This window comes from Rattus norvegicus, chromosome 19 (genome assembly GCF_036323735.1).
Source record: "Rattus norvegicus strain BN/NHsdMcwi chromosome 19, GRCr8, whole genome shotgun sequence".
NCBI classification, from domain to species: Eukaryota; Metazoa; Chordata; class Mammalia; order Rodentia; family Muridae; genus Rattus; species Rattus norvegicus.
In genome coordinates, this window is record NC_086037.1 from 31856891 (window position 1) to 31869737 (window position 12847).

At 43.5% G+C, this 12847-nt stretch overlaps 2 protein-coding genes across 16 annotated transcripts in view; one reads left to right on the top strand and one right to left on the bottom strand.

Moving 5' to 3' along the window:
• Fto (FTO, alpha-ketoglutarate dependent dioxygenase) overlaps positions 1–8121 on the bottom strand; it is a 408263-nt gene extending 400142 nt beyond the window's left edge. For 2 of the 4 annotated variants that reach the window (XM_039097565.2, XM_039097564.2), the window contains exon 1: positions 7983–8121. In XM_039097565.2, the coding sequence (XP_038953493.1) occupies positions 7983–8027 (45 nt within the window). In that variant the 5' untranslated portion in view covers positions 8028–8121. Of the gene's footprint in view, positions 1–6291; positions 6345–7982 lie in introns of all 4 variants that reach the window. The other 2 variants (XM_039097566.2, NM_001039713.1) reach the window with 2 other exon arrangements.
• Positions 8122–8159: 38 nt separating this feature from the next.
• Rpgrip1l (Rpgrip1-like) overlaps positions 8160–12847 on the top strand; it is a 92881-nt gene continuing 88193 nt past the window's right edge. For 4 of the 12 annotated variants that reach the window (XR_010059993.1, XR_010059994.1, XM_063278012.1 and 1 more), the window contains exon 1: positions 9890–11389. Coding sequence is in view for 8 of the 12 variants with exons in the window: in XM_063278012.1 (XP_063134082.1) it covers positions 11305–11389 (85 nt within the window). In the remaining 4 variants the exon portion in view is untranslated. Of the gene's footprint in view, positions 8400–9888; positions 11390–12847 lie in introns of those variants that run through there. The other 8 variants (XM_063278007.1, XM_063278006.1, XM_063278005.1 and 5 more) reach the window with 8 other exon arrangements.

Here is a 12847-nt window from a genome sequence, read left to right on the forward strand (position 1 = left end):
GTTGGTTTGTTTGCTTTTCATTCCTGGGCAACCTTTCTTCCTGAGTTTTCACTTTTGTCTTCTTCCCCTTTTTACCCACTGCAATTCTTCCTCCAACCCCTGATCTCTCTCCTACGCGTTTAGAGACATTTTGGGTATCGCACTGGGGTGGTTCTGTCTTTGCTTATTTTTAATATGTATGCTTATATTCTTAATTCTGTGTATGTACTTGTACTTGTATATTTGCTTAGGTGCTGAGCAGGTTTTGAACTGTTTCAGTATTGGCAAACTCTTTCCTTTTTCTGGCCTCCTGTCTTTCTTCCTCCCTCCCACAAGTAGTTCCTTTCTCCCCCTTAACTCACCATCGCGTCTGCTTCTCCCTCTTTCCTTTACCTCACCTGGCAGCTCGTGCCACATTCACAGCACACTACGGCCTTCTGACTGATGGGTCGCCGGTAACGTGCCTGTGGGCCGCCCCACTTTAGGTGTATTTCCGCATCTTTCTGATGGTGCTACGGTTTCCTCTGCTCTCAGTGGTACTGAGAGTCAATTCTCAGGAGTAGAATGCTCAGTGAGACCTCCAAGACTGCCACACACATGGGGGGAAAAACAAACCTCAGGATAGCCAAACCAGCAGATGTCTAATTAGTGATACAGAAACAAAAGAAAGATGAAATATGAAAAAGCAAAGCAAGAGGACCCCTCCAAAAGATCACTCCTCCGTTGCTGAACCCAGGATCCTGAGACGATAGAATTCCAGAAGCAGATTTCAAAAGGCCGTTAGTGGCTCAAAGGTGCCTTCACGCTAATTCAATCCAGGCCCTGAGGTTTACATCAGGAAGACAGGGAAGAGTCAGTAAACAGTGAGAATATCAGCAGCAAGAATAATGAGATGGCAACAAGGGAAGGCGATTCCACAAGGAAACTGGGAGCTCAGGAAGAAAAAGAAAATGAAAACGGTATATTAGAGATAGAAACTTCAAATTAAAAAATTAAAAAAAATAAACATAGTGGAAAGTATCAGCAGGTTGTAGGATGATATCATACAGGTGAAGGCAGGTACAAGACAGAATGAGGCCTGTCATTGGACGAGAAGGAAGGATGGGCGGGAGAAAAGCTTTAGAGAAAGGAGGAAACTGGAGTGAGAAAGAGAGGAGCTGAGAGAACATGGAGGCAGATGTTAAGATTCCTCTCTGAACATTTACAGGTTGTTATGAATGTTCTTAAGGGAAGGATGTGTACAGGGCTTTGTATGTCTAGGTGGACAATTATATCTTGTCAATTGGATCAGAGGTTATTGTGTTGTGTGTTCTTTCATGAAGTGATTTGAATTCAAGAGAGTTTGTGGTGGTGGAGTCACTGGGCCGCCACAGAATTGGGATGTGTGTTTCTGGCCTGGTGGCAGCCTGCCTTGGGAACAAGACAGGTAGAGAGATTGCTGCCAGGCTCAGAGAGAAGCCATCGGCAGTGTGATATGGGATAGAGCTAAGCAGGTGAGAGGCTTTGCTGACTGAGATGAAGATGTCTACCAGATGTCTTGGGGCACTACAGTGCTGGATCTAGTGCAGGGTAAAAGACAGCATTTTTTTATAATTTTACAACAGGTCTCAAAAGATAGATAAATGGCCAATGAGTACTTGTAGAACGATCCGGCATCCTTGGCCATTAGGAAAATAAATGGAAACTGCTTTCCTTATCACGACAATCAGAAATGCTGCCACAGCTATGTCTAAACAAGAACCCTACACATTTACCACTAGTAGAAATGTGAACCTGGGCAGTCACTTTGGAAATCAGTATGGAGAATTCTCAAAAAAACCTACAAATAGACCTGCCTGCTGATCCATCTAGACCATTTGGGGGTATGCCTGAAGGCCTCTAAGAAAACATACCACAAAGACACTTGGATATCTATGTTCATGGCAAGCTCTCTTCAGTGGCCATGAAATGGAGCCAGCCTAGGCAACTGGATAAAGAAAATGGTTGCGGGGTTGGGGATTTAGCTCAATGGTAGAGCGCTTGCCTAGGAAGCGCAAGGCCCTGGGTTCGGTCCCCAGCTCCGAAAAAAAAGAACCAAAAAGAAAATGGTGCAGAAACAATTTTGTTTAGCTACAAAGAAAAAAGGAACTCATGACACCCGCGAGAATGGATAGAACTGGAGATAATTTATGGTAAGTGAATTAAACACTTGGCTATGCAGTGGAATACACACTCCCTAGGGAAGGAGCAAGTCCACTCCAGGGGGCCATGGATAAGCAACTTGACTGAGGGAGCCAGAAATCTGATGTTTATGTGAGACTCCTCTACTTCTCAACATCAAAAGAATAATCTTAAAGCTTTCCCACTCACCTGGTCCAAATAAAACCCCTCAACAGACCAGAATGTACATGTATATGGTCTCCCTTTGCCCATCCAAAAAAATTACATATCCAAACTGTGTGAGCTACATAGAACATCAGGCCAAGAAGAGCATGCAAGCTGGTGTGGCGGTGAGTGCTTTGAATCCCCGTGCTGGGCGGCAAAGGCAGGGAGATCTAGATGAGTTTGAGGCCAGCCTCATCTACACTGAGTTCCAGGATAGTCAGAGCCACATAAAAGAAGCTGTCTTCACAAAGGGGGGGGGGGGGGAGGTTAAAAAAAAAGAAAAGAATATATGACCATTCCACAGAACAAACATTTGTGTCACTACAAACTCCTTTAAGGATAGGGAAAAGATAGAAACGAGTCTAGGCTGGGCCAGCAAAATGGCTCAGTAGGTAAAGGGGCTTGCTGTCAGGCCTAATGACCTGAGTTCAACTCCAACTGCATCAGAACACGCAAATTTTATAGGAAAAAGGCAGATATTAAAAAAAAAAAAAAAGCAAAACAGATCAGGGACAGGGCCGGGGCTGGGCTCGTAGCTCGGCCATAGAGCACCTGCCTAGCATAATGAAGGTTCTATTCCAGGTACCATCAAAGAGCTACAATCAAGGAGACCAGATTACCGGAAAAGAGACAGGACAATGAAAGGAAATGTCCAATCCTTAAGTGCAGCTGCAAAGTAGATATTCTTAGAACAATTGGCAGGTAGGACTAAGAACTCTGGGTTAAGTAGGTATTGCATAGACATTAACGTCTCTGAAGTTGCCAACTGTTTGAGACTCCCCTGTTCTTTAGAGAATACATGCTGAATCGTTTAGGGGTAAGGAGGGCTGGAGCCTCCTTTTTACCGTTCCACTTTGTTGAAAAGACAATGTTGCCAGGTTCAGCTCAGTGCTAGAGGCTTCCTTGAATGTATAAAGCCCTGTGTTCAAGCCCTAGTACACAGAAAACTATATACTGAGTTACAGTAATAGCTCAGGTTGTATACATGGGGCAGAGGGAATGCAAAAACGTTGACACAGCAAAATGGCAACCTGGACATTGAGACAGCAGGCGTAGAAGAGTTGTGCTAAGCTCTAGTCTCCCAGTTCTTCTGTGAGTTTCCTATTATCCGAAAACAGTTAGGTCAATCATCTCAGAAAAGAGACGATCGAACTCAGTGAGGACCACAACTACTTTGCCCCTGGGGCACACACATGCACATTCACATGGATGCATGCATACAGGTGCCATACATGCTCCCCCACACATGCAAACACACAATGAACGGGGCCTCGCAGTTGCCCAGAGTCATCCAATCTTGGTACTACTGCTTGGTTGGGGAAACACAAGCCCAAAGTATGAATCCTCATTCTAATGGCAAGGAAATAGGAGACTCAATGGTCTAACTTTGGTCAAACATATCTAGCAAATACTACTGACCCGGGCCGCTGTAAGAAAAGCTCCCGTCAAAATGCATGGCACATGTATGTACGCTCTGATAATCAGCACAGAGAGAACAAATGTTTTGCTGGAAAGCCAGATATTTAATCCAATCTTCTCTCCCTTCAGATTTAGAAAGTACATAAAGTCTAGGATACAAGAAACTGCAAGTGAAAAAATTATAACCTAAGTTACCACAAAGAGAAAAGGAGAATCGAAGGCAATGACTAGAGAAATGACAGCGTTCAATTTAAAAAGCAAATGAAACTTCTGTGACTTCAGGACAAATATTTCAAGAGCTTAACACTCTGGTTCAGGACTGTAATCCCAACTCATTAGGAAGCCAAGGCAATAAATATAGCCAGGAAATACAAAGAACTTGTAAAACTTAATAAGCTAACAATAACAACCATAAAACTGGGTAAAGAAGAAAAATGGGACACACACTTCCCATTGGGAGATGGCCGGGTGCTGAAGAAAGGACTTCATATTCTCAGAGGCCAGGTAAGTGACAGGTAGGAGGAGTAGGGTTCACCTCTAGTCTCAGGACTAATAAAGCATGGGCAGTAGATCCCCAGACTAGCTGTGTCTGCAAGTTCAGGCTTTAACTGAGAGACCTAGCCTGGATAAAAAGGTGGAGATTGACAGAGACTCCCCACATCTACCTCACAAGCATGCATCGCTACCGTATACGCCCATACATGCATGCAAACACATCCATACACTCTCACCCCACACACACACACACACATACACACACACACATGCACACTCACCTACGCACATGTTCATTAAGTATATAACATATAATATTATTGGTCATCAGGGAAATACAAATCAAGACCACAATGAACTACTTAACTATGTCCTGGTCGCCATGAAGGCTACAATGAAATGACAAACGGTAGCAGGCTATGACAAGGACTTGAAGAAATTCTAGCCCTCAACGTCTCTATGAGCAACGTGGGGTAGTGCAGCCCGTATGGCAAACAGTGTGGTGGTTTCTCAAAATATTAAGTGTAGTCTTAGAATGTGACTCGCAGCTCTGCTCGCAGACCTCTGCCCTGTCCATACAGAAACCAGGCTGCAACTGGGCAGGGTTTTCATGAGAACAAAAAAAAAAAAAAATGAATCAATTATTCACCAAGCATTCCATGTCCTGGACACAACTACAGTTACCTGGGACGAGGGAATCTAAATTAAGGAACTGTCTCCATCAGACTGGCCAGTGGACATGTTTGTGAGACACTGTTTTGGATAACTGATTCACGATTGATATGGGAGGGCCCCGCCCACTGTAGGTGTTGCCATCCTGGGCACATGGTCCTGGACACTATCAGAAAGGTGGCTGCAGGGGTTGGGGATTTAGCTCAGTGGTAGAGCGCTTGCCTAGGAAGCGCAAGGCCCTGGGTTTGGTCCCCAGCTCCGAAAAAAAAGAACAAAAAAAAAAAAAAAAAGAAAGAAAAGAAAAGAAAAAAGTGGCTGCACAAGCCACGAGGGGCAAGCCAGTAAGCGGTGCTCTTCCATGGCCTCTGCTTCAGTTCCTCCGCCAGTTCTTCCTCAATGATGAAGTATTACAAGACAATGAAGATGAACACTTTCCTCCCCTGGTTGCCTTTGGTTGTGATGTTCTATCACAGCAACAGAAAGAATAGTTAGTAAGTAAATAAGAAATAAAACAAATACATCATGCTGTGCGTCCAGATATAAGAATACCATCTACCGGATAATGAGACGAATGGATAGGTATTACAAGATCTATGAACCTCAGCATGGATGAACATGCATGGTGGGTGAAAGCAGACAAACAGAAAGGTCACATGTCTTATGATTCTATTTATATGGTAATGTCCTGGGGCTAGAGATGGCTCAGTTAATAACATGCTTGCCACAAGCAAAGGGGCCTGAGTTTGGATCTCCAGGCCCATGTGAAAAGCAAGGTCCAGTGCATGCCTGTAATCTCAGCTCAGGAAAGGTGAAGACAGGAAGATCCCCAGGGCTTGCTGACAAGCAAGTCTAGCCCAGTTAGTGAGCTCCATCTTCTGTGAGAGACCCTGTCTCAAAATAAGGTGGAAAGCAATTGAAGAAAAAACTCAATGTGGAGCTTTGCTCTTTGCATACACACATACCTGCATACCTATGTACAGACACACACACACACACACACACACACACAGAGACACACACACACACACACAAATAACCATAAAAGGGAGCCCTAACAAACAAAAACATTAGTGTTGCACAGACACAGAGGTGAAACACTTGAGGAAATTGCACATGGATGATTTGGCCAGTATAAACCAAAATAGATACATGACTGTTCACGGCTTCTATTCTTAATCGTCTCAAGCCCATGTAACAATCCAAATGGCGGGCAACAGGTGAGTGAACAAACAAAACATGGACTCACACAAAATGTACTATTACTCAGCAGTAGAAATGGACCAACTTGATACTATGTGCATTAACCTGTACAGATCTGAAAAATTACTGTGACCAGTAAAAAAATGACATCAGGGTACGTACTGTATGCTTCCAGAAAGCATAGCTTCAACAATCATGACTGATCACATGACTGCCTGGGGGTAAAATAAAGAAACCGGCTGTAAAGAAATGACTTTTTAAAGGAGATAATGATGTTCTCTATGCAACTGAAACATATATGCAAACTGCCAAAACTTATCAAAGTGCTCACAACAAATGAGTCTCTATAAAAATTATACCTTGATTTCGCTGAACAGAAAGACAAACCATCATTCATGGTTACTGGGACACTGTCTAAAATTTAAAACAGCTACCCGAGCCTTGTTTTCAGTGACTGTCACAGAAAGAGCTAGGAGATTAGTCATAGGGGCTGACTCTGATCTCTAATCCCACCTAGAAAAGAAATAGCCCAAGCAAAGGATAGCTTCTGCCAGACTCTGTTTCCATGTCTGCAAAATACATAACTCAGGCCTTCACACAGAAGATTCCGAACGGTCCATCCTTAGGTCTACTGACTTAATCTTAACGAGACAAAATTCTATGACCGCCTGTTTTATTTCCCACGGAGCCTCACTGCCAAATATTTACCTACCAGAGAATAAACACCAAACTGCATACCCAACCTACCCAGAGGCCTTTGACCAAATGAACTACAGACGAGAGAGACTTCTAAGATGGGCAGAATCTGTTGTGTCCACTGAGGCTGTGAGGAAGCACAGTAGACCCAAACCATGCAGGATCTTTCAGGTTGTGTTTTGTAGTTATCCTAAGCAGCACAGGTCCTTGATGGAGTTTTGAATGGGTGGCTGCCAGTGGGTCATAACTATATTTAAATTCTGAAGAGAAAAAAATCACTCTCTAAAGAGGGTGGGGAAGGATATGATTGCGGGAGGAGACAGGTACAGAAGATCTAAGATGAGAATGAATAGAGCCCAAGCAGGAGGCTGTAGTGACAATCCACTGAGTGACCACGGTAATTTCACCCGAGGTAATAGAAATGAAAAAGTGGACTGATCAATAGGTCCCAACTTTGGGAATGGGGGAAAGGAAAACATTGAGCTTCCACTGTTCATCTTCAAAACAGACAGTTTATACTACCTATGTAATATCTGTTTTGCTATCTGCTGCAATGATATGAAATAATTATACATTTAATGCAGGTATTCGATATAAAAGTTGCTGGAAATGTTGCTGTTCTTACTATTATCCCACGGAATGTCCACTGTCAGAAAGCTGAACAACAACGACAGAGTCCAGGAATGTACTAGCCACAGAAGCTATGGAAAACGTATTTGATGTGACCACGCAGAAGAGTCATCTGGCTATTAAGGCAATGATCCAAATAAAAACAGTTCACCATACAGATTCTGTGGCTCAGTTCCTCTAGAGCTGAAAAGACACAGGCGGTAAACTGGTAAACTGAAGCACGAGAGTGGCTACAAATATAACCAAGGAATAGCTACAAGAAGCAGGACACGGACTTAGACGTCTATCTTTTCATTTCTGACCAAGTCTAACTGTATCCAGATCTGCATCCAGAGCAATACGAATTTACAGCACAGACGTGCGCGCGCACACTCACACACACCACGTCTGCAGTCTCCTGCAAACAAGGCCCTGACATCCCTTGGCTTAACGCCGAGCATCCACTCAGCCATCCCAGCGGGTCTGCGGGTTCCCTGCCTCTAGCCCCGGACTAACGCAGAATCCCAGATGCCCGGAGCCCCACAAACCTTAGCTTCCCGCTCCCGTTCCTCCGCGGTCTGGACGCGCTTCATGCTGCTTCTAAAGCCGCCTTCGCCACCGTGGGCCGTGTCCGCCCTCGCCCTGGACCCCGCCTCCTGTGTGTAGTTCTTTCAACGACTGTCTCCCGCCTGGCGCCATTGTCTCTGATACCTAGAAGAACTACCCCTCCCAGAATGCTCCGCGAGAATCCCGAGAACTCCTTGGGCTTCGGAGCCGAATTTCTCCAGTCAGCCAGCAAGGCTAGCGTAGTCCGCTACGCGACCCGCCGACGACCGGGAACCTACAGAGAACTACATTTCCCAGTGAGTAACGGGACCCGCTGTTTTCCCGTGCTCCTCTGGGCCTGCAGAGGCTCGCGCCCTGGGCGCTATAGCAACGGTAGGTAGCTGAGGGGGAACGCGGAGGTGAGTACCCTGTGAGGTGGGGGCTGATGCAGGTTGGCCGACCCTTCCACTGCCTCACAGATGAGGGCCTGGAGTCTGTTCCGAGGCCCGGGCTATGTAGACCTGGGATTCTTGCGTAAAAAGCAGTCTATCCCGACACACCTCCATATACTCAGGCCTGCATCACAGTCTGCCCTGTCCAGCCAGAAACCTCGCCAATTCTTATCATATTGGCTACAACTCAAAGTCACAGTAATAGTTCGCTCTATTTCCCAGGATTTGAGATTGGATGGTAGAGCCTAAGCCTCCCAAGGGGGTTGTTACTGTTGTTGCTGATTGTCGATTTTTTATTTATTTATTTATTTTTTTTTTAAAGAAGGGGTCTCCCTATGTATTCCAGCCTGGCCTTAAACTAGCTATTTAGCCCAGGCTGGTCTCAAATTCAGTAATAGGTCTTGCCTCAAGTTCCCACCACCACAGTCAGTTATAGCCATTACAGGGCAGAGATTTTGTTTAAATTCAGTGCCTGGCATTCATTTATTCATTCAATAATAATAAATTCATGGCGATGATGCCCACTATGTGACATCAGATAGCAGAAGGGGGACTATTTTGGGGGAGGAAGGAGACCAGTGAGAGGAAGCTAGAGAGATGGAGGTGACAGGGTAGGGGGACGTATATAAGCAAGAAAATATGATATAAGTGTGAAAATATCCTATGCTAGGTTAAAAAATGAATTCCAAGACAATGAATTACTGAACAACTCTGGGATGGTGACAAAGGCTGTAAGAAACCACAGTAGGGTGTGGTGCCACTCGGGGCAGATCGAGTCTGCATGCACAGGGCAGGGTGGCACTCGCCATTAACCATAGACATAGAAGCAAGTAGATCTCTGAATTCCAGCAAGGTTTACATAGTGAGGCCTAAAAAAAAGAAAGAGAGAAAGAAAGAAAGAAAGAAAGAAAGAAAGAAAGAAAGAAAGAAAGAAAGAAAGAAGGAAGGAAAGCAAAAATAGAGAATTTGAGGCCAGTGTGTTTAGGGTTCTTGGTGAATTTCATGTTAGCCTAGCTTGCATAGGCTTCCCTTAAAAAAAGAAGTTAGAAACCGGGAAGAAAATTAACACAGAACTGTAAAGGAAACTCTGTCTAAGGAAGGGCAAGTTGGGCTGAGCTCTGAAGTATGAGGGAACAGCTAGAGAAGAGCCTTTGGAATTAAATAAAAAGCGTGCCAGGCTTGAGGAAAGCAGAGGAGAGTGTAAGTGGATCACTGAGAGCAAAGAGGGAGCGTTCGCCATGGCATCTGCCTACTTCAGGCTAATAACAATTTCCTTCTCAGTCGTAATAACCAGAACTATCACCAAACAACTGATTCCTGAGTGAATGACCTTGAGCGACTGAGCGCCTTGTCTTAGCTTCTGTTTGTAGGTCAGCAGCCATTTGAGTAGACATTGCTTATGTGCCCTGGAAGCACAGTGAGCAGCATGTGTTAGCATCATCTTCTGTAGTCATACCTTGAGACATTTGTCCCCAGCACTGGTTCTCAGCCCATCATGAGTTCCGATCAAAGTTCCGGGCCCCCTCTCTCCAAGAGATACTCTTCATGCACATGTATGTAGCCAAGTCTCGGCTTTCAGACACCGAAATCCAAGAGCTCCCTTCATCCATTCAAGTGACAGCCTAATCAATGCTGCTCACTGAGTGTGCCACATTCTGTGCCAGCTTCTGAGACACAGGCGAACACGAGGAACGAGTGTTCTGACTTCTTGGCTTTCACATTCTACAGCCAACATTCTAGAACTCGCAAGTCTCCTCCTCACAAGACACTTCACTAACAGTTTACATCCAGACCTTCCTCGACTGTTCCTTTATATCGCCATTTATTTGCTTAATATACACTGTCTATTCATGTCCAGATGCAAAACTAACTGACTGTGTTATGTCTCTATAGAGAAAAGAAAGTAGAAGTTCTAGAACAAGCCAATAGCTAATCCCTGGAACCTACGTGAAGTAACAAAGGAGGGGTGAGGCTAAAGTAAAAGCACACCATGAACATATGGAGCCTCCTTTTCGAAGCTTGAAAGGTGCCGTTCATTTGCACACCAGGCAGTCTGTAGGCATTCCTAGACTCTCTACGTACCCCGCACATTTGCTAAATGCCTTCAGTTTGTATCTATCTCACTCGCTTTTAGAATGACAATGAGGTGGGTATAATTTGTTCTGTGTTTAAAATTAGGTAAACTTAATGACTTGGCCAACTATGAGATGATACAACAAACTATTTTTTTTAATATTTATTTATTATGTATACATATACAGCTTTCTGCCTGCATGTATGCCTACAGACCAGAAGAGGGCACCAGATCTCATTATAGATGGTTGTGAGCCACCATATGGTTGCTGGGAATTGAACTCGGGACCTTTGGAAGAGCATCAGTGCTCTTAACCTCTGAATCATGTCTCCATCTCTCCAGCCCATAAAAACTATTTAACATGACCTGAGTTGTGGTTTTTGTTTGTTTGGGGTTTTTTGTTTTTGTTGTTGTTGTTGTTGTTGTTGTTTTCTATTTTTTCACCCTAGAATTCATGCTTTCTTTAAGGAAAGGAGTAGGGATGGCAGTATTTCTTGACTATAGAAGGGTTTGCCGTTGTTTCGGATAGACGAATAAGGAAAGGAAGAATGATAATCTTAGCGCATTTCCTAAGGAAACTGGCAGAAATCCTCTGCTCGGAGAAGACAGTGCTCATGATTGGGTGCAGTGTTCCTTCTAGGATGAGAGCTTTCATCTTGCTCAGACAGCACATGTGGGCAATAACGCGTCCATTACAGCCTCGTTTCCCAGCCACTTTATTTGGCTCATTCTACTGCATAGTTAATGCAATAACCTAGGAAGAGTTTGTTTGAATTTTCTTTTCTCCACAGATAAGCCATGTCTGGCCCAAGTGACGAGACAGCAGGAGACCTGCCGGTGAAAGATACAGGTCTACATCTCTTTGGAATTGGAGGGTTACAAGGTATGGCCACCTGTTATTTATTACAGTTATGAACTTTGATCAGTAATTTCTTTACTTTTAATTTAAAGTATTTCTGATAGCCATACAAACCCAGCCATTTAAGGAACTATATAGCTCTTGATTGGACTAAACAATATGGAGAGTTTAGAACACATATGGTATTTTACTGCAAGCATCAATTATCAACAGCTCATAGCAAATGCAAGATCCCCCTCTGCTCTGATAAAGAGTTGTTATAAATCATCTTTTTAAAATTCCTCACATCGGTAGAAGCTGCATAGAGTATCAGGACCCCAAACTGAATTGCCTGGTTTAAATCACATTCACCATTAAAACACTTCTTTATGTTTAAATTTTATATGGGAGGAAATACCATATTTTAAAATTTTTGCCTTTCAAGTAGAGTATCTCAAAATGGCCTGTTTATGCAAGTGACAGTGAGTTTTCAACCACATTAATATACATTAAAGGCTTTCTTTATCCTTTTAGCATTTAGTTGTTCCTGTAGAACCGAAGAGTATTTTCAACTGAGAAGGCAAAGCACTGCTTTAAAGAACAGCAGGGCCTGGAGAGCCAGGTTCATGTTTGTGACAAAGCCAGTCAAACATCTGTGCCACTAACTTCGCATGTCTCTTAAGGACCGTACATACACCTTTTAATTATAACAGTGTCTGGAGCCAGGCTTAACTGCCTTAGAAAGGTAGTAAGTATATGGCTCATGGGAACAAATTGACCACACCTGTTGTTAAAAGGAAGGCCGTTTAGGCCTTGAGTTAGATAATGGAGCCAGAACCAGGTATTCAAATACGAATAAATTTGAAGTGTTTTTAGATTGGGTTCTGGTATTATGTAGGTGCAATCCTGATCGTCAGTAGCCACCCTCAGTTTTTACTATTGATTGAAATTAAATATTTGTATATACTTAAAAGTTATAGATTATTGGGTTTGGTTGGATTGGGTTAGGTTTGGTTTGTTTTGGTTTGATTTGGTTTTTGAGACAGTGTCTCACTATGGATACTCTGCTGGCCTAGAACTCACCATATAGACCGACTAGGCTTGAATTCACAGATCACTGCCTGCCTCTCTCTCTCTCTGGGTGCTGGAACTTTGTAAAAAAGTATATGCCACTATGTCAGGTCAAAAAGTTAATTTTCAATAGATTAAACAGCTTGTGGAGAAATGATCTGTGAAACTTTGAAATCATAGGTTTTGAGTTTTTCTTTATTTTGGGATTTATATTTGTTTGATATTTTACTTTTCTATATCCTAGCTCCTTAGCCCAGAAAAAAATGTCTTAATATCGTGTTCACTAAATTGTTCAGTTTTGTCTCTGTAAAAAACACATATAGATTTGCAGATGCAAAGACTTCTTCTTGCTGCCATGTTAGTGACTGAACCTCACACATACTAGACAAGTACTATACGCCACTGAGCTGCATTCCCAGACTGGGCAGCCTG